Consider the following 19729-nt stretch of genomic DNA (forward strand, 5'->3'; position numbering starts at 1 on the left):
TGCTCTTGCAGAAAAAATGATGAATTTTTCTTTTTCAAAAATTTATACACTGTTGAAGATTTTTGTCTGAATTTCCCAATAAAAAATTCTTATTTTCTTTACGAATAGGCTGATGTAGCCCAAATATTCATTGAAAATGTAAAAATCCATTAACGCTTCAGACTTTACCGAGCCTTCCCTGGAAATTTCAGTCAAGTAAACATGGAAAAATATCAAAGAAAATCCTAGAACATGTCCAAGAGAATTTCTTTGAAAATCGCAATAGTCAAATAAAAAAAATAATCAAATGGGATTTTTCTAACTTATTAAAACTTTCCAAGGTATAATTTTCTGAAATTTTTCCCACTTTCTTTTTTATCGTTCTGTTGATAATTAGAAGAAATAACGTGGGAAATTTTGAGCGAGGAATTTTTATTGAACAGAAAATATCTATTAATTTTTTTTCTGTTACATATTTTGCCTGAAATTTTTGTATTGAGAAAAAAATCCAGACGGACTGCGACAAAATTGGAAAGTAAGGGAATTCCAATGGATTATTCTACCAAATGTACTAGGATTCTATCTTAAATTTTCTTATGCACGACGACACATACAAAAAAATTTGATAGGAAAAACCTAACGCTTTTGCTAAGAAAATTTATTAGATTGTTCAAAATTTGATTTGTTTATAAAACTTACTATGTTACGATTGTTTTTTTTATTAACGCATCCAAACCATATGATTTTTCCTGCTAAAAAATATTACAAAAATAGATATAAATTGTTTACGTATCAGTCTAACATTTGGTAAATGTTTCAATTACAATGTCCTTAAATATTCAGTTTACAGAAGTGAAATGTTACGATTGTTTCTATATAAATTCCTTGGCTTAAATTTTCCAAGTTTTTCCTGAATTTTTCATGAAAAGAAATTCCTACAAAAATATCTCGAAGAATGAATTGTTTACAAAAGTAAAAATCTATTATTTCTTCTATTGAATACTGCTATAAAAAATTTAGTGGAAAGACTGTGATGTTTTCAATTTAATCATCGTAAAGCTAAATGGAATTTTCTAATGCATTCGATTTTTCTACAAAATTTTTTTCGTACCAAAATTACGAATAATAAATTATCTTGAATTCAGCGGACATCGGTGATCTAGATACTTACGCAGGTGTAGTCAGGTTATGTTATTCATAGGCTTTGAATGATGTAGTGCGGTGTAAAAGCCGAGAAAAGCGTTAGAATAAACCATAATAAATAGTTTCAACTGATATGTGTCTGTGCTTCCCTTCTCTGATTTTACCGAGGGATTCAAGAGGGAATCATTTAATGAAACAGAAGAAAAAATCCTTGGAATGAGCCTGGAGACTGGTACAACTTATATTATAATATTATAAAAAGAACAGAACCCCCTGATACAAACGTCATAGTAAACTCCCACGGAGAACCATAGTATGGGTTAACAGGACCAGAGCGAATCATTACAATCTCGTTAGCTCTTTGAAAAGAGTTGGCTTCATCGAGTCTTCATCTTGTGATTGTGGTGATCCGAATGAAGACCTCGACCATGTGCTCTGGCACTGTCCCATCTATGAGCCACACCGTCAGAGGCTTTTGGCAGGGATACGAAGTGAAGGCTTCCTCCCACCCTATGAAATCAAAGTCTTTTTAAAGAAATTGAAGAGAAATATTCTCAAACATATTGATTCCTTCTTAAACTCCTCAGGATTGAATGTTTGCGCGGACGAAACAATTTAATACAAAAATCTATCGAATTCGTTAGAAAACTATTGAATTTCTGTTTAACTATTCTATTAGTTTTTGGCCGATTCTATTGAATGTTCAGTAGAAAATATTCAATAGAAAAAGTTAATAGAATTCAGTTTTTCTATATAACTTATTCTATTGAGATATTTTCTATAGAATTTCCTCGGCTCAAATTTTCTAAGTTTTTTCGTTTGATTTTCTTGATGAGAAGAAAAGAAAAATAGAGTGAAAAAAACCTAGAAAATTCTATAGAAAATATCTAAAAAGAATAAGTTATATAGAAAAATCGAATTCTGTTGACTTTTTCTATTGAACATGTCAATAGAATCAGCCAAAAACTAATAGAAAGTTTAATAGAAATTCAATACAATTTTCTAACGAATTCGAAAGGTTATTCTATTAAATTTTTTCGTACGTGTGAAGAAGTGATGTAAGTCGTTATGAATAGTACCTAAAGAATTATTTTGTAAACGCCTTTGTATTTTTGTAATTTTTTTTTATTGCAGAATAAACTGCATGGTTTGGATGCTTAAAAAAAGTGACATGTGTCTGCAAACAACAACTGGAAGATCGTTCTCCACATTCTCAAATATTTTAACTACTCTAGAGTATCAATGGAGGTGAGCGATTACTCACAGTTTAATTGGCATCTCTTGCCTTGGGAGAAATAAACAATTGAATAGTGATGGAATCACGCTGGAAGGGCATTCGGCCGAAGTATTTGCTGGTCGGAATACTCATTACTTTCTTCATAACATGCCTTATCAGTACTCTGCCATTTAGCACCGGTAAGATCATTAAGTTCAGGATCCTCACCTGGTTAAGGGTTCAAATTCAGAAGAGTTCCCTTCATTACGGATGTTGTTTGATAATTCCAGAGGAATGTAAGTGTCCTGGGGACTCTGAAGGACTACAGAAGGATTCAAACAATGTGCCAAAACCCTTGAGAAAGTCACAGCACAGATTAGCTGTACTGGTGCCATTCAGAGATCGTTTCGAGGAGCTATTGACGTTTGCTCCTTACATGAAACGATTCTTAGATAAACAGAATATTGACTATAGAATATTTATTCTCCACCAGGTAAAAAAATAAATAATCCAGATATTTTTACGACATCTCCTGAGAAAACAAAGGTATTTCAATGTTCTTTTTACAACGAGGACATCTCAAAATTCATGTGAAAAATCGTCTGAAATCTCACGTTTTCCTTCTCTTGACAGTTGGATAAATGATATGGATGCATCAAAAAGTACGAATAACATAAAGTTCATATTGGAAGAGAAATGGAATAATTTGTGGGTTCCGTCAGACTTAGAAATGGATGCGAACAACAAGCTTTCACATGAATTTTGAGATACCCTACACTCAGAGAAAAACGACAAAGTTCTCAAACAAGTCTTACTTGTGCCAAGAACATATTTTTTTGAAAATTATCAAAAAAGGATTTTTTGTGCCAAACATGCAGAAAGTGCGTCGGAAAGAAAAATTTTTGTCGCAAAAATAGATTTTGTAGTTCAAAAAAAAATTGCATTCTCTGTCCACGCAAGAAATGTCATTTCTAGCACTACTCCTTCGTTATTCGATACTCCCATAGTATTTTGCTCCCGAAAAATCTTTGTTTTATGCGAAACAAGGGATAGTAGTTTTTCGTTTCGACTGTCTAATAATCACAGACAAGAAATGAACCCTTAAATGAAACAATAATAATGATATGATAGCAATCTTGTAACTTGAGGATAAAATATTAGTTGATAAATTTTCCTCTGTATGAGATATTTTCATCCTAAAAAGGCACCGTCTGGTGTGAATTATCCGCCCCTTGAGCCAAATATTTCGTTGCTATCGAATGCAGAACAATTATTAATGTTTGAGACTTTTAAATTCGAGCCAAACAAATTCTTTTTTGGCAACTTTCAACTAGCGATTTTGTTGGCTCAAACAAGACTTGTTTGGCAACTTACTTGTGTAGCCTTATGCGAATTTTGAGATACCCTTGTTTTAAAACGAAAATTATTGTATTAGGAAATGTCGTTTTGAGGGGCCAGTCGTGTAGATTTACTCTAAAGTTTCCATACGTTGTTCATTCTCTGCATAAAAAATATGAGAAATATTGAGACAATAATAGTTGATTCTTGTCTGGTTGTTTCTACAACCATGGAATCGAAAGAAAAGTCCCTCTGGACTCAATTTCTGAGATTGAAGTTCAGGTTTTGACAGCATTTAAACGAAAATGTATTAATAAGAATAAATTACCAGCTATACTTTTGATGTTTTGTTTGTGAGGAAATCTGTAGGTATTTTTCGGTTTTTCAGGCTTATAAAAACTTGCTTGGGCATGAACGATTAAGATAACGGACTGTTTGAAGTTCTTCTTTCCTATATTTTTCCGTAGATGATTCTGTAAAAAAGATCTGTCCCAAAAATTACCATCAGCCCGAACATCGGCATAATCATAATTTTGAATTGAAGTTAAATTTTGAATAAGTCAATTGTTAATATTACTCCCCAATTTTTTGCTTGAAAAAATGACTATCAATTTAAATATTCAAATTCCGAATTCTTTTATCAACCAATAATTGAGAAATTAAATTACCAATTGTTATATTATTTTTCAAATTTCAATGAAGATAAGTAAATCTTAATTATTGTAAAGTGCATCAGCCCTCGATTCTCTGCTTCTGCAGGCAAACAAATAATAAAATCTCTTTTACGCCATAGTTCTTACTTTTTGCATACACATAGCGAATAAACAACATATAAACAACATCTAATGATGAAATGATAGCCCCTGATTTATCAAAATGACACCTGAGTTTTTAATTTTCTTGCTCCTCAAAATTTCACATATTTTCTCGGAAAAAAAATTCTCGCGAGGTATGTCGCTGGCAAAGCATTTTTAGTATTGCCTCAGCGAGATCGAAGTTGCCTCAAAATGACATATGCCAATTTTTTAACTTATTCCGGTTTGGTCGCTCATCGAGAGTCAAATAATAAAATAAATAACAAGAGTTTATGCACCTACGGGGAAAAGTAAATAAGATGATATTAACCACTGTTTTACTGCTATCAAATATTTATTTTTCAATTTTTATCTTCCCAATGAATGAGTTATTTAAAGTAGCTCTACCCTTACGGTCAATTCAAAGATTATTGAAAATTGCAAAAAAATTGCAGAAAACTCGATTAGATTCGGAATTCTAATTTTTTTCTCAATTTAATTATCGTTTTGGTTTTTCAAAGAAGAAATGTTTAAAAATCAAGATTTAACCCAGTGTCTTCTGTGAAAATCAACATTTCCGTTGTAATCAAAGATTAAAATCTGATTTTTTTTCCTTAGATGTGAAAAAATCAAGAATTTTTTTGACACCTCATAAAAAATAATCCACGGTTTTGCAAACAAGTTTTATTATTTATTTATAAGAAGGAAATGTTTGAAAAAATATCTATATTTTGCGAAATTTAATTTAGATAATACTGACTATGAATTTTTTCAAATTTTTCCCATGTAATTTAGTTGAAAAATTAAAAAATCGAAAATATCCAAAAGTACAGCATAGCCCGGCGGAAGGGTAGAGCTACTTTAATCCCTACGGGACCTATATCGCGATGTGTGTCCTCATCGGCTCGCGACCGCCCGTCAACTCGAATTCACTGTTCAATACGCAACTTCTACATTGATGATCCAAAATTGTGAACTAAAATTTACGATAATCTTGAGCTTTCACCGAATAGCCAATCTCAGTTCGATTGTACAAACGATTGCCACGATCGGCGATTGACAGAAATTTGTTAATAACAAATCAGTAATTCATTGAATCGAAATTTTCTTTTCGCTATTCGACAAAGGAATGTATAGTATATGTATGTTCGGTAAAAATTTTCAAATTTTGGATAAAAATTATCTCGATAAACGAGAGGTTTGAATATGCACCCAACATCGAATTCAGTTCCACATTGTTCATATATTGAAGAAAAATATTAACCCTAGTTTGGTCACCATATGAGAACTTGCGACTTGGCCACCTCCGCAGGGAATCGCCGCCGTGTTATTTAGGCCCGAGTGTTGCCGAATTCACTCAATACTGCCCGGGCGCGTTTAGCGAGACTTCGGCAACGTCGCACAACGGGCAATTTCATTTAACATGTGAAAAAATTGCCCGTCTGTTAGAAATAATTTTTTTTCTTCAGGAATTGTGAATATAAATAATTTAAAAAAATATTATTATTTTATAGACACTTGAATTGACGCATTCCAATTTTTTAGGATTTTTCCGCTCAGCCAGTCCATGGTAAGAAAAAAAATCGACCTTCTGCGGCGTTTCCCTCCTATGGTGACCAACTAGGGTTAAAAGTAACTTGAAAAAAAAAATCAACTCACACTGCGTCGATAATTTTATCTACTTTATGGGGAATTTTTGAGAAATTCGATATCTACAATAGTACGTAAGCTAATGAATGTTTACACGGGAAGGTAAATAATAACATTCATCTGCAATTCATATAGAATGTTTATACTCAAAATTTAATTATCTACGAATATTCTTCAAATTTTTTCAAATTTTCTTTTAAAGTTATTAACGATTCAACTCGCTTCTTATACATGGGCTCTTATGGAGATTTTTCTGTTTAGCATCAATCAATAACATCAATCGTCAATAACTTGAAATGGAAATCTGAAAAAATTCTAGGAAAATTCGTAGATAATTCAACTATGAACATAAACATTCTATGTGAATTCCAGATGAATGTCATTATTTACCTTTTTCCCACGAAACATAGTTGGGAAATAGGCGGGATTTGACGGTTTTTCAATGGTTGAGAATGTAGAAAAAAGAAGAAACCCGTTCATCTGTAGTTGCCGATTTGATGAAATTTGTTGCCAATGCGATGCTGTTCTCAACCCTACCCTTCACAGGTTTTGACGATTTTCTTTGTATTTCGATAAAATTGTAGATTTTTCCCGATTACTACATCTTCCTCAAGGAATGACGAGGACATACCCAGAATATTAAAAAAAGTTGCGGTGAGGTTTCAACAAATAGTCCCATACGCCAGGGGGATTCTAGGACAGCTTATCCCCGGACAAAATTTCTCGGACAAAATCTCCCCGGACAAAATCTCTCCGAAAAAGAATTTGCCCGGACAAAATCTCCCTGCAAAAGGAATTTGCGATTAGGAAACTGGATCCGGTCAAAATAAATATAATGATAATGCTTAATTAAAGGGGTTTTTATTACTGAATCGCACAATAGAACATATGAAATTACCGAGTTTTTAGCCTCAGTGAAATTACAAAGGAACAAATGTAATAGAAATGATAGGGAACACATAACAATAAATACTTGGGAATTATTAATACATTTCTCCTATACCACACCGTCAAATCGCATAATCGTATTAGCAAAGTTATGAACATAAATCTCTAGTAAAATCAATTATTCACAACAAATCATCAGGACAAAGAATTTAGTAGGACGGGGAGATTTTGTCCGGGGAAATTTTTTTCAGGGAAATTTTGTCCGGGGAAAAACTGTCCGACTACCCGCCAGGGGAACTTCTGTGTACATTGAGATGTCTAAAGATGTGACCATTAGAATGTACATTGTCGAGGTCGCTGATTGCAAATATGATAACCGTTTTTGTGAAATCATGGGCTGTCTTTATCAGTAGTAATAGCCCGAGAGCTTAAAAATGATCGGGTATTTCCCGATAGCTTCGTTGCAAACAAACGAGTGTGTCAAGTTTTGTAGTTTTAAAAATAATGTTAGTAGTGGTAGTAACGGTAGTAGTAAAGAAATAAATAAATAAAAAAAATACTTTGTAGACCTAATGATGAAATCTACTATTGAAATAATTATTTCATCGGGAAGCTAAAAAATGAAAAATAAAACTTAGCAAGGAGGCAGGGGTTAATATCATCCTGTCGAGCTCCGCAAGTGCCCAAATTCTTGTTATTTTTTTTTACTATTTGACTCTCGGTGAGCGACTAAATCGGAATAAGTGGAAAAATGAACAAGTCTTTATTGAAGCAATTTCGACCCCGCTGAGGCAGTACTAAAAATGCTCCGATCGGCTCCAACGACAATTTTTTTACCAGGGAAAATACATGAAATTGTAGTGAGCATCAAAACCGAAAAGTCAAGCGTCATTTTAATGGGCCCTAATATTCATCTTCTCTGTAGCTGAGGAAATTTTTGAACGAAAACAATCCGTTGATATTTTTTCCTCGACTGACTCATCATTAAGACAATTCAATATTTAATTATATGCACATAATTAATTTGTAACGTACAACTCATTTACTAATGAATTGATTCGGTGTTATTTCATGACAGGTGGACAGATTTAGATTTAATAGAGCATCTCTCGTGAACGTGGGATTTCTGCACGTAAAGAATGAATTCGACTACATCGCGATGCATGATGTGGATTTGTTACCATTGAATGACAATTTATCATACGGATATCCTGATACACCTTTCCATGTATCAGCACCTGATCTCCATCCACGCTATCATTATTCCACGTTCATTGGAGGAATTTTACTCATTAAAAGGTAGTTAGGAGTATCAGTGAATGTTTCTAGTATTTTGGGAATCACATATCATGAGTGGTTTTTAATTTTATTTATTCTTTTTTGTCTTACTTTTTATATCGATGTCTTTTTTTCAGAGATCACTTTATTCAAGTGAATGGAATGTCCAATAAATACTGGGGATGGGGTCTAGAGGATGATGAGTTTTATGTGAGATTGAAGGAAGCTAATCTAGTGGTACGACGGCCACAGAATATTTCCACTGGCACGCAGAATACATTTAGGTAGAATTTATTTATCAATAAATTGGTGTGTTCGTGAAGTAGAATAAGTGGACTTGACTCTAGTCCACCCCAATTCTCTTTAAAACTTTAAAAAATGCTTGAAAGTTGTGAAAATATGAGCAATTTTAGTCGGCAAATTTTAATTCATTCAAAATCTAATTTAATACAGTTTTTAGTTTTCCCTGTGAATTTCTAAATTGGATTTATTATAGCGAAATGCATATTTATTAAATATGGGTCAGAATTTTTAACCTGAGATGGCCATCAATCTTCCAATTCTTCAATATTTAACGAATTTCCTACTGACATTCATCAAGGTTTAAATATGCTAATCAAAATTTAAAAATACTAGAATAATTGATAATCTAAATTTCCAGTTGATGGTGAATTGAATATTTAATAATATGGATCTTTAAATTTTCTATCAAGTGAATAATACTAAATTTCTTTAAAGTGATTTCCGATTATCCAAATAATCGTCAATCTTCCTAACTCAATTACTGATTAATAAATAAGTCGGAATTTGAATATTTAAATTGATGATTCCTTCAATCATTGACATTTCACAGTGATATTAACTAATTGACTACTTAATAATTTAACAGTAATTATAATTTATGGATATGGCTATCTCGGTTTTTAGCAAGAAATAAAAATCCGAGAACAACTTGATCTAAAATCCAAGTCCCAACATTAAATTACATAAATTTCTAACAATGAAAAAGATCTTCACGGGAATTGTGCTGTTTTATATTGAAAGGTGTTAATATTAAGGCCCGGGTGTACTATCTTTCGAATGTTACCTGGATTTTTTTTATCTTTCGTAATCCAAAATTGTCAATTGAGTGGTACATCATGTAGAAATTCCCAAAAATTATGATAGAATGATTAGAAAAAATAGACGCTCTTTGAAAAATTCTGAAATTTTTCAAAGAGCGTTTTTCTACGTTTTTCTACTTTTTTTTGATTATTCATTCATAATTTTTCGAAACTTCTGCAAGATGCAGGACTGAATTGACAATTTTAGATGACGAGAGATGAAGAAAAACATCGAGATAACGTTTGACAGATAGTACACCCGGGCCTTAATTCGAAAGTGTTCTTCGAGTGAAACTACCCCTCCTGCCGATTCATTCAATACCGAATTCTTGTGCGATATTTTTCAAATAATGTCATCAAATCTTTTTCGCAGGCATATCCATGACAAAAACCACAGAAAAAGAGATACAACCAAGTGTTTCAATCAACGTGAAGTGACGAGAAAACGTGATCGAGAAACGGGGCTCGATAACGTCTCCTACAAAATACTTGAAGTCATCAATATAACAATATCTGACTCTCAACTTACAATATTGAATATCGAACTCTCGTGTGATAAAACACTGACGCCCTGGTGCGAGTGTATAAAGACAAATGAAATTAAGGATAAGAAAATTGTAGGAGAAAATAAAAAAACTGCATTGTAATAAAACGTCAAAATTTACACTGAAATTTATTATGAAAATTGGTACCTATATTCTTCATGACTTCACTCAGATTTGGATTCATTTTTTGGAAAACACCTTTTGAAGTTCTGTAAATATTCGTTGGAGCAATGATGTATCAACTTTTACGACATTCTCTACCTTCGCCAATTTATGGAATACTTGATCTAAGGATTGTTGATTGACGAAGTAATCAATGATATTCACGTGATCCCGTTTTAATTTCTCTAAAGTCTCATGAATTTCGACATTGGATACTCTGTCGGTGAGCTCGTAATTCAACCAATGCTGCAACATAAAGAAATCCTTTAATAAAAAATCCAGTGTAACGTATTTTGATGCCAATCTATTCGGCGTATTGTGTCATGATATTTTTCATAAATGATGATAGTATAAATTAAAGATATTACGATAATACTTTATTATATTATATTCTATATCATATTATAATACACTATGCATTATTATTATTAATATCAGTTTCTTATTTCATTTTTTTAATAAGCACATTATATTCTATAATACATATAGTACTCTTATATATTGTATATTATACATAGTATATATAATATAGTATTATCGTAATATCTTTAATGTATGCTATCATCATTTATAAAAAAAATCTAATGACACAACGCGCCGAATAGATTGGTTTCAAAAAAAGTCACACTGGATGTATTCCTATTTACTAAAGATGAAAGAAACGTGAAGTTGTTTTATATCGAAATATCTCGAAACTGCCTGACCGCTAATTCTCAATTTTGATTGGTCAATGAGTCAGGTGAAGTAGTCGCTGAAAAAAATCCCCGGTATTTTCAAATTCTTCAAATGGCAAAATATTTTTCTGCGTCATATTTTTCATTTTTTCATGTGTGAAGTTGATCTTTATATCAAAACATATCTAAATTGCGTAATTTTTGATCATGAGAAAAAAAAATAGTATTTCTAAATTTTTTTAACTCACAAATTATTCTTCACTTCCCAAATTTTAATTTTTTCATATTTATGACACGCCAAAATAATCAATTCTTGCTTCTCAGATTTTCATACATAAATTCTAAACTCTACAAAATTCACGAAAATTCTTCGGTTTCCCAAATAATTCGAGAAAAATCTGTGATCTACGGTTATCTGAAAAATTGTGAAATTTTCCGAAGAATTCAACAAATTTTTTCAGTTTCCTAGGAAATCAATTCATAACCCTCCCCTGATTTTTCAACAATTACAGATTTTAATCAGATTATTTTAAAAAGTCAAAAAAAAAGAATTAATCGAAGATTAAAAATTATTCATTGATGCTCTTCATTCTCTTAATTCTCTTTAAGTCATTATCAATATTTATAAAACATCTATGAGTATATGAAGTTTAATAAATTCGATTTCTTCATTTTCACAACAAAGAGATGAGCGCGCGCGTCAGCGCGCGCACATATCTAGTATACATAAAAAAAATAGAATACATTCCTGAAACTTTTCCGTCGGAAACTATGATATTAACTTAAGAAATCTAATATAAGATTATTCACTACAATTGACATACATTATGGCCCACGGCGTAGGAAATACGCGCGCGCAGCGCGCGGACTAATCTAGTTTCATAGAAATACAAAAAGTTCAAAATCGAATCCTCTACTCTACTCTAATCCTCTAATTGAACCCTTTTACTTACTCTAGAGACGCGAAAAATTGATGAAACTCCAAATTCATTTATTTATGATCTATTGCGACTGAAGTAAAACGGATGCTCAACTTTATTCTTTGAAGTGTAACGAATATTTTTAAAAAAGCTAAAATCGTATGAAAACTACGGCGCAAGGAGCATTTTGAAGGTAAAAACTGGAAAAAATGAAGCTTCTCGTGGTTATACGGGGCAAAATCGATCGGGTCCGCAATTTTTCCTAGTTATACCCATATTCCGTCATATATCACAAACTGTTCAATGGGTTCCAAGGTCCAGTGAAGACTTAAATTTCACCGACGTATCCCCTTGAGAATTCCACGTTTGCCCGCGTTATCTTGGGGCGAAATTCTTCAAGTTTTGTCCTCAACAATTATGGATTGTCACGTGGAAATACGAAAAAATGACAAAACCAAAGATTGATCTTTCCAGTTAGTGAAGATAATACACTGCAATCACGTTTCAAATAGAATTTTTACATTATTTTCGTCGTACTTTTGTTAGATTTTTTTTGTTCAAGTATTGAAATAAGATATTGCGTGACAAATAGGTAAAGTCGTACTTTTCTGCACACCCGCGGAGCACATACTATTTTTTGTGATATTTACCGGAAAGCATGGCCTGACCATCTTTGAAATTGAAAGGCTGAATTCTACATTTGTGTATAGGCGAGAATGGGGCAATATGGACATCAGATTTAAATAATGAGTTGAGTTAGATCAAATCTACTGTTCCGACTTCATTTAAAGATTATAAAAACAAACACATTGTCATAAAACTGCGTCGTAGGAGTTGCAAGGTAAAGCAAAAGCGGGGTAAAATGGACACTTTGATGTCTTCCTCAATTTCTTATGTTTCAACAATATTATTCAATTTCTAAAACACTAGTCATGACTGCGATTTTCAAATTGAAAAAAAAACTCATTTTTGATTTTCGTCGTGGGGGGTGGACGAAATCAAACCAAATTTTTCTTTGCTCATTTATCCTCCCTTCCCCCCATTGTTTTATTGTAATTTAGTTTGTGAGTAGAAAAGTCGCCATCTATTTCGCAAATGGACAAAAAGTCAGTTGTATAGGGCGTACAATGGTTCATTGAGAAAATAAATAATTTCAAAGTTATTCCAATAGTAAAACAGGAAATCCAAAACTACCCTATATTTCAAACTTTAATGTAACATCTAATAGAATTGAAGTTTATTTGTTAATATCTTTCCAAACTCCAATTTCGCTCTATAAAAATATTTACCCCACTCTTGAATAATTCTTCGGTTGGGAACTTTACCAAGCAGCAATTAAAAAAAATTCGATTATTGAAAATTTTTTGAGCGCCTATTTTAGTCCATCCTATATGGATTTATCAGGTGTCTAGATTGCCCAATGAAACAATTTAAAAAAATTTGAATTTCAAAGAAAAAATTTTTTTTTTGTAAATTCTTTAAAGGTCTATTTTACTCCCAGATGTCCAATTACCCCACCCTCTTCTATCGTTTTTTCTCCTTGTGCGGCATGCCCCCTCCTATCTTCGGTCTTTCCGTCGGAAACTTTCAATTTTTTTAATTCAGAGGAAATTGCAATCCCATTAACAAATTTTTAATTCCCAAGATAACTTTCAGGGCGAAAATTTTTATTAAGAAACACTAATTCTAGCAATTAGACGTATCCACGTATTCTGGCGGCTGTACCAGGAATACAGCTACACCCTGAATTTTTTTACATATGGGGTGAACTCACACCCCATAGAACCACACCATGGGTGGATCCATGGGTGGGTTCATGGATATTCCATGTGAACTCACCCAGGTCAAAACCCTCACCATCGTCAATCATATTGCCGATTTTTCCTGTGGTTGTATATGGAAAAATGTGACTTCTCAAATTTTTTCAGATTTTTTGAGGCATCCTGTGGGCAGCCATGTTTTTTTTGCAAGTTTTATCTTCAAATGCCTGTAACATCCGTAAAAATCAACCGATTTGAGTTTTTTTTTTACAAAATGTGCGCCTTCGAACACACTTTCCATATAAAAATATGCCAATTATTTTCAATTCGTACTTCCATCGATTTTCTCAGAAAAATCTCAAAAAACGTCAAAAAACAAATCGTTTTCAAAGTTGGATCCTTTTTATATTTTTCAAAAAATTTCAGTGAATATATTGGACGAAAATAAAATTTTTCACCAAAGGCCAAAGTGGGATTTCTATTAGAACACACCACTCGAAAAGATTTATTGTTAACGAATTTTCAAAAAATCCTCAAATTGTTCCAGATTCGAATATAATGCAGTGATTCTTCAGGCGGTAAATTCAAATAATGCTTCTGCGTTCAAATGCGAAAGGAATTTTGAAATTTTTGAAATTCTTCATCGCGGATTCATATATTCAAATTTGAAATGACGGCCACGAAATGGAAAGCCCACTTTGGCCTTTGGTGAAAAATGTGATTGTGGTCCAATATATTCACTGAAATTTTTTGAAAACTATAAAAAGGGTCCAACTTTGAAAACGACTCGTTTTTTGAAGTTTTTTGAGGTTTTTCTGAGGAAATCGATGGAAGAACGAATTGAAAAAAATTGGCATATTTTTATATGGAAAGTGTGTTTGAAGACGCACATTTTGTAAAAAAAAACTCTAATCGGTCGATTTTTACGGAAATTACAGGCATTTGAAGATAAAACTTGCAAAAAAACATGGCTGTCCCCAGGATGTCTCAAAAAATCTGAAAAAATTTGAGAAGTCATATTTTTCCATATACAACCACAGGAAAAATCGACAATATGATTGGCGATGGTGAGGGTTTTGACCTGGGTGAGTTCACATGGAATACCCCATATCGCGTGTTTAAAAGCAAAAAGTCATATATGCCAAAAATGGCCTTTTCCGACAAAAGGTCGTATCCGCCAGCATATACGACCTTTTGCTTTTAGGAAACCAATCAAAGTGAACCCAAAAAATTAAAATATCTCGAGTTTAGTTATCAGTGCAGAAACGACCTTTTACTTTTGATGAAGTTAGAAAAATGTTTCACCTAAAACGAAAAGGTCGTATATCCAATTTTATATTTTGTTTACAGTTTGATATTTCAATCTTTATGAAAAAGTTTCCTCCAATTTTACTCATTTCTCATTACAGAAATTAGAATATCCTCCTAGTCATTGAGAGAATGAGGAATATAATTCCTTTATGCGTCGAATGATCATGCGCCCATGAATTCACGATTGTTAATCATCATAATCTGAAGAAGTTTCAAATTCCCTCGAAACATGGTTCAGCATACACAGATAGAAAACGTGGATTGGCTTTAGAAAAATGTTTCTAAATTTTAGAAACTGCGGTTTCTAACCTTCAGTTTTCCAAAATCTAGAACTTTTTTCTAAGTTTTAGAAAAAAATAGTTTAAAATTAATCCCCATTTTGATCATTACTTTTAAACGTTTTTTTTCTAGTTCCGTTACTAAATATACTTGATTTTAGAAAAATTATTTTCTAAAATCTAGAGAATTTCTTTTATTTTTGGAGGGAGCATTTTGCAGAGAGGGGGAGGTGGGGTTGTGAATTAAGAATTGAGAACCAAAAAAAGAGTCGGTGAGTTTCTCCAAAATATCTCCGAAACTAAGGGAGATAGCGAAAATTTTCGGGAGGCGAGATGGTGGGAGGGGGGTATGGTGCATTGAGAATTCACAACCAGAAAAAATGAGTCCGCGACTTTTTTAAAAATATCTCCAAAACTAAGGGAGATAGTGAATTTTTACTGAAAATTTGGNGAGGGGAGTATGGTGCATTGAGAATTCACAACCAGAAAAAATGAGTCCGCGACTTTTTTAAAAATATCTCCAAAACTAAGGGAGATAGTGAATTTTTACTGAAAATTTGGGGAAGAGGGAGGTTTTATTGAATTCTCGATATACAACCCTCACCCTTCCGCAATTTTTCAGTAAAAATTCGCTGTCTCTTAGTTTCGGAAATATCTTTGAAAAACTCACCGATTCTATTTTTTTGATTGTGAATTCTCAATGCACACCTCTCACCCCCCAAATTTTCGATAAGAACTCCCTATCTCCCTTAGTTTTGGAGATATTTTTGAAAACCTCACCGACTCAATTTTTTTGGTTGTGAATTCTAAATTTAGAACTCCCCCTCCCCCTCTTTGCAAAAAGCCCTCTCCTCACATCTGAAATTCCCGATATTTGGGCACCCCTCCCTATGTATGGGGCACTTACGCCCTTTAAATACCTCGGCCGCAATTTTTGAGTTCAATCTGAAAATTTTCTAAAATTAAAAAAAATTCAGCATTGGTTTTAGAAAATTTTTGTTGTTAAAAACAATTTTCAAAATCTCCCATTTAACCCTCGAGTATACACGGGATTCTTCCGATCACTGCTGTGTTGGACCCTTAAAAATGAAGATCGCTTCAGTTTCCTAATTTCGATTTTTTTTAGAGATGCATTTTTCTGTTACAAATACGTAATACATAAGCGTATCTTGAAAGAGTTATACAAGGGGTGATTAGTGCACAAAAAATGGTTAGAAAATACAAACATTTTGAGAGTTTTTACAATGTTCCGAAATAGACGAATCTGGATTAAAAATGAAGATACGCTATTCACACAAATGATTCTATTAAGTTGCCGATATAATTATTTGACCATAATCAAAGACACCGATAACTTCATGTGACATCAACTAGAATATTAAAGGTATAACTGTCCACGGAATTGGAAACTAAAAAATCCCAAATTTTGTCTTTACGACCTTTTGCTTTTAGGTCAGTCTCCATTTCTGAGGACAGAAATTAAAGGCAAAAGGTCGTACATGGTAAAAAAAAATTAAAAATTGTCATTAAGACCTTTTGCTTTTAAGGAATTTTTCATTTCTGGGGACATAAGTTAAAGGCAAAAGGTCGTATATGCAGCTCAACATTAATCTGAAAATGTAGGTATTATAATAAGTTTCTCCAGTATTTTCACGCAGAATTGTAGAAAAAATGAGTGGAGATATGACCTTCTGGCTTTACGAAACTCGGAAAGTAGCTTTTTGGCGTTTACGACCTTTTGCTTTTAGACACGCGATATGTATCACGTCACCCCTAATGATGATTAACTCTTGACATACTAATGGAGTTATGTACTCACCAGGTATCGATCAATAAATTCAAATGAGGGAAATATCTGTTCCACGGACATCTTAATAGCTTCAACTGCCTCGTCTCCTACTTGCTGATCCAGAACAATTTGCATTAATATTTTATCACCAAAGCTGTCCTTCACCTCCTCGGCGGATCCGGTTGTCACTATTTTTCCATCAACCAGAATGCCCAGATAGTCACAAAGAGCCTCAACCTCCTCCGTACTAATTGAAGCATAAAAGACATTAAAACATTTATTTACCCCCCTGAGTTTATTTTTGCTCGAAACCTGTGGGTCGTTAAACACAAAGTGCTGCCCATTTCTTTCACTTGATGAAGAGTTTCAACTAATGCATTTCGAGTAATGACGTCCGTTCCGGAGGCTGGTGCATCCAGCATAATTACTGGAGGATTCCCAATGATACTTTGGAGGAGACACACTTTACGTTTTATACCCCAGGCGCAATTCTTGATATTTATATTCTCGAATTCCAATAAATCTGTCAGTATTGAGAACTCAATTAATGCAAGAGTAATTTTCCTTCAATAAAAACGTCTTAAGGTGTTTTGTGTAAAAAGTCAAAATAATAAAAAAAAAATTGAAAATTCATGGGAGAAATGTCTGAGTATGCTGCATCATTGAGAATTTTTGCACAATTTTTTTCAGATCTCAGTCCTAAGAAAAAAAATGATGAAATTTGGATGTTTTTGCAACCTCTCCAGCTATAACCTCCGAGGTTACCCCACTCACAATTAGGGAAATTGCCATGGCACCTAAAAAATAATGAACTATTGAGGAAAAACTAGTGGGTGATAAATCAAATCTTTCTTGAGAACACGTATAGGTTTCAGATTTTTTTCAGACTTCATAAGAAAGTTATTTGAACAAATGATTCGGAAAATTATGAGTTTCGGGGCAATTTACGCCCTCACGCGTAGGCGCGTGATTCAAATGTCAGTGAACATCGTGGGACAGATATGGGTTGGACCATGGAACTGAGAGAGAGAAAACACTGGAGAGGTTTACCAGCTCGAGACGCATTTAAATATTATTTGAATAATTAGAAAAACATCCAATAAAAATTATTCGACACCCATAGGTGATGAGAAAAAAATCAATCAATCTGATAAATAAAATCAGTATTCAAAAAATGTTCAAATGTGCCCTTAAATTGTTACTTGAAAAGAGGAAAATTTTGTGTCAGAGATTGAATCAGGGCTCGAGAACAATAAGACTTCCCTTCCGTTGCACCTCCCTGGTGATCTACACACAAAACACCTTAAGGTACTTCCTCAGTGAGTTATACTCGGTGAAAATTTTGCAATAAACTGAAGACCTAAAATTTGGATCATATGTTGTTGAGGACATGTAAAAACGACTCCCAAAATTTCAAGTATTTTTTCCATGCGAATTTTTGAGATATCCATCGTCAAACATTTAATTTTTGTCCTTTTTAAGTTTTTGTCGATACATATCTCAAAAATTCGCGTGGAAAAAAAACTTGCAATTTTGGCAATCGTTTTCACATGTGCGTAATAACATATGATCCAAATTTTAGGTCTTCAATTCATTGCGAAATTTTCACCAAGTATAACTCACTGAGGAAGTACCTTAAGGCTCCCTGAGACTTTTTTATGAAGTTAAAAAATATTTCTAAATAAATGAGTTAATGTTATAACAATCTACGTGTGAAATTATTTATGTAACTTTTGTTTTCTAATATAAAGTTCTGAAATTGATTGTTATTTGTGAATTACTAGTGGAGACTGGGGTAAAATGGACCGCTTTTCAACGTCATTAGCTCAAGATTGGCGGAGTGGGGTCAAACGAATTCGTTATTATTTGCCAGTTTTGATTTCCATAATTTGACATGACCTGTTTCGCCCCACTTCTATTATTTATCAACTTTATTCATCTTTTATGACTTCATTTCTTCTGAAATCACTGATTTCGAATTAATGAAATCATTCGAAATCATGAAATCACCTCCCGTGACGCTCGAACTCATCGAAATCATTTTTTCGGAAATCACTGAAATCACGTCAATCGTGTTACGCAATTGTGGAGTGAGTAGCCCGTCGAGAGTAAATCATAAAGCAAACTTATGACTTGGTTCGACAGCTAAACCGCTCAGCGGTTTTTTAGTTATTTGTAAAAAAAAGTATGTGACAGAATACGAAAAAATGTAAATTTTGTGAAAATTAAACTATTTCGCCTCAAAAAATAACGGGGTAGGAGTTCGATAAGAAATAGTCTTTACATGGAATTATTCTATTCCAGTATTTCTCTAGTTCATTAGAAATGCTTCCTGTGGAGGTAATCTTTACCAGAAACATCGAGCCATTTATCGATTTCATCCTCTATAAATTTCCTGGGAACGCCGCGAATGGCAGCAAAAAATCGTAAATTTTGTCTCCCACTCAAGAATTCCAATAGCCCATTATTCTGCGGACAGTATCCAACCATTCCTAGAAGCTAATTTCACAGTGGAATCATTATTTATTAAATTATTAAATTTGTGGTACAGTTTTACTTCGTCTGGATCTGTAGACATATCTGCATTGTGAACAACCACTTTGCCGGTCTCGATAGGAATCTGACCAGTCAGTACTCGCACTATTGTCGACTTGCCTGCTCCATTCATTCCTAGTAATCCGAAACATTGTCCTCGGTTGATCTGGCAAAGAATCTCTCAGTTAACAACACGCACGAAAAAATTTAATAGCAAAACCTATCGAATTCGTTAGAAAATTGTATTGAATTTCTATTAAACTTACTATTAGTTTTTGTATTGAATGTTATAACTTATTCTTTTCATATATTTTCTATAGAATTTGCTCGACTCAAATTTTCCAGGTTTTTTTCATTCTACTTTTC

The 19729-nt window shown here is 33.1% G+C and overlaps 2 protein-coding genes across 3 annotated transcripts; one reads left to right on the forward strand and one right to left on the reverse strand.

Moving 5' to 3' along the window:
• The first annotated feature begins 305 nt into the window (after positions 1-305).
• Positions 306-10036, forward strand: LOC107037242 (beta-1,4-galactosyltransferase 7). Of its 2 annotated transcripts, none has more exons than XM_015255686.1 (6): positions 306-1354; positions 2257-2538; positions 2629-2831; positions 8087-8307; positions 8424-8570; positions 9763-10036. In XM_015255686.1, the coding sequence occupies exons 2-6, from the start codon at positions 2436-2438 to the stop codon at positions 10034-10036; spliced, it is 948 nt and encodes a 315-aa protein (XP_015111172.1). In that variant the 5' UTR covers positions 306-1354; positions 2257-2435. The 2 variants fall into 2 exon arrangements, with proteins under 2 accessions (XP_015111172.1, XP_015111173.1); XM_015255687.1 differs by having other exon boundaries at positions 306-1220.
• A 78-nt stretch (positions 10037-10114) lies between these two features.
• On the reverse strand, positions 10115-19496 carry LOC114841149 (ATP-binding cassette sub-family A member 17-like). The gene is made up of 5 exons (XM_029126045.1): positions 19386-19496; positions 19180-19327; positions 17141-17351; positions 16859-17075; positions 10115-10342 (listed from the first exon to the last, which is right to left on the reverse strand). The coding sequence occupies exons 1-5, from the start codon at positions 19494-19496 to the stop codon at positions 10115-10117; spliced, it is 915 nt and encodes a 304-aa protein (XP_028981878.1).
• Positions 19497-19729: the final 233 nt, after the last annotated feature.

This window comes from Diachasma alloeum, unplaced genomic scaffold (genome assembly GCF_001412515.2).
Source record: "Diachasma alloeum isolate Michigan unplaced genomic scaffold, Dall2.0 Dall_scaffold_00214, whole genome shotgun sequence".
NCBI classification, from domain to species: domain Eukaryota; kingdom Metazoa; phylum Arthropoda; class Insecta; order Hymenoptera; family Braconidae; genus Diachasma; species Diachasma alloeum.

Coding starts and splice junctions, on each gene's coding strand:
- LOC114841149 (XM_029126045.1), bottom strand. CDS start 19,496: ATGAATGGAGCAGGCAAGTCGACAATAGTGCGAGTACTGACTGGTCAG. Junction 17,076..17,140: donor TTGTGTTTAACGACCCACAG/GTTTCGAGCAAA, acceptor TGCTTCAATTAG/TACGGAGGAGGTTGAGGCTC. Junction 10,343..16,858: donor AATTTATTGATCGATACCTG/GTGAGTACATAA, acceptor TTTATGTTGCAG/CATTGGTTGAATTACGAGCT.
- LOC107037242 (XM_015255686.1), top strand. CDS start 2,436: ATGGAATCACGCTGGAAGGGCATTCGGCCGAAGTATTTGCTGGTCGGA. Junction 2,539..2,628: donor TACTCTGCCATTTAGCACCG/GTAAGATCATTA, acceptor TGATAATTCCAG/AGGAATGTAAGTGTCCTGGG. Junction 2,832..8,086: donor GAATATTTATTCTCCACCAG/GTAAAAAAATAA, acceptor ATTTCATGACAG/GTGGACAGATTTAGATTTAA.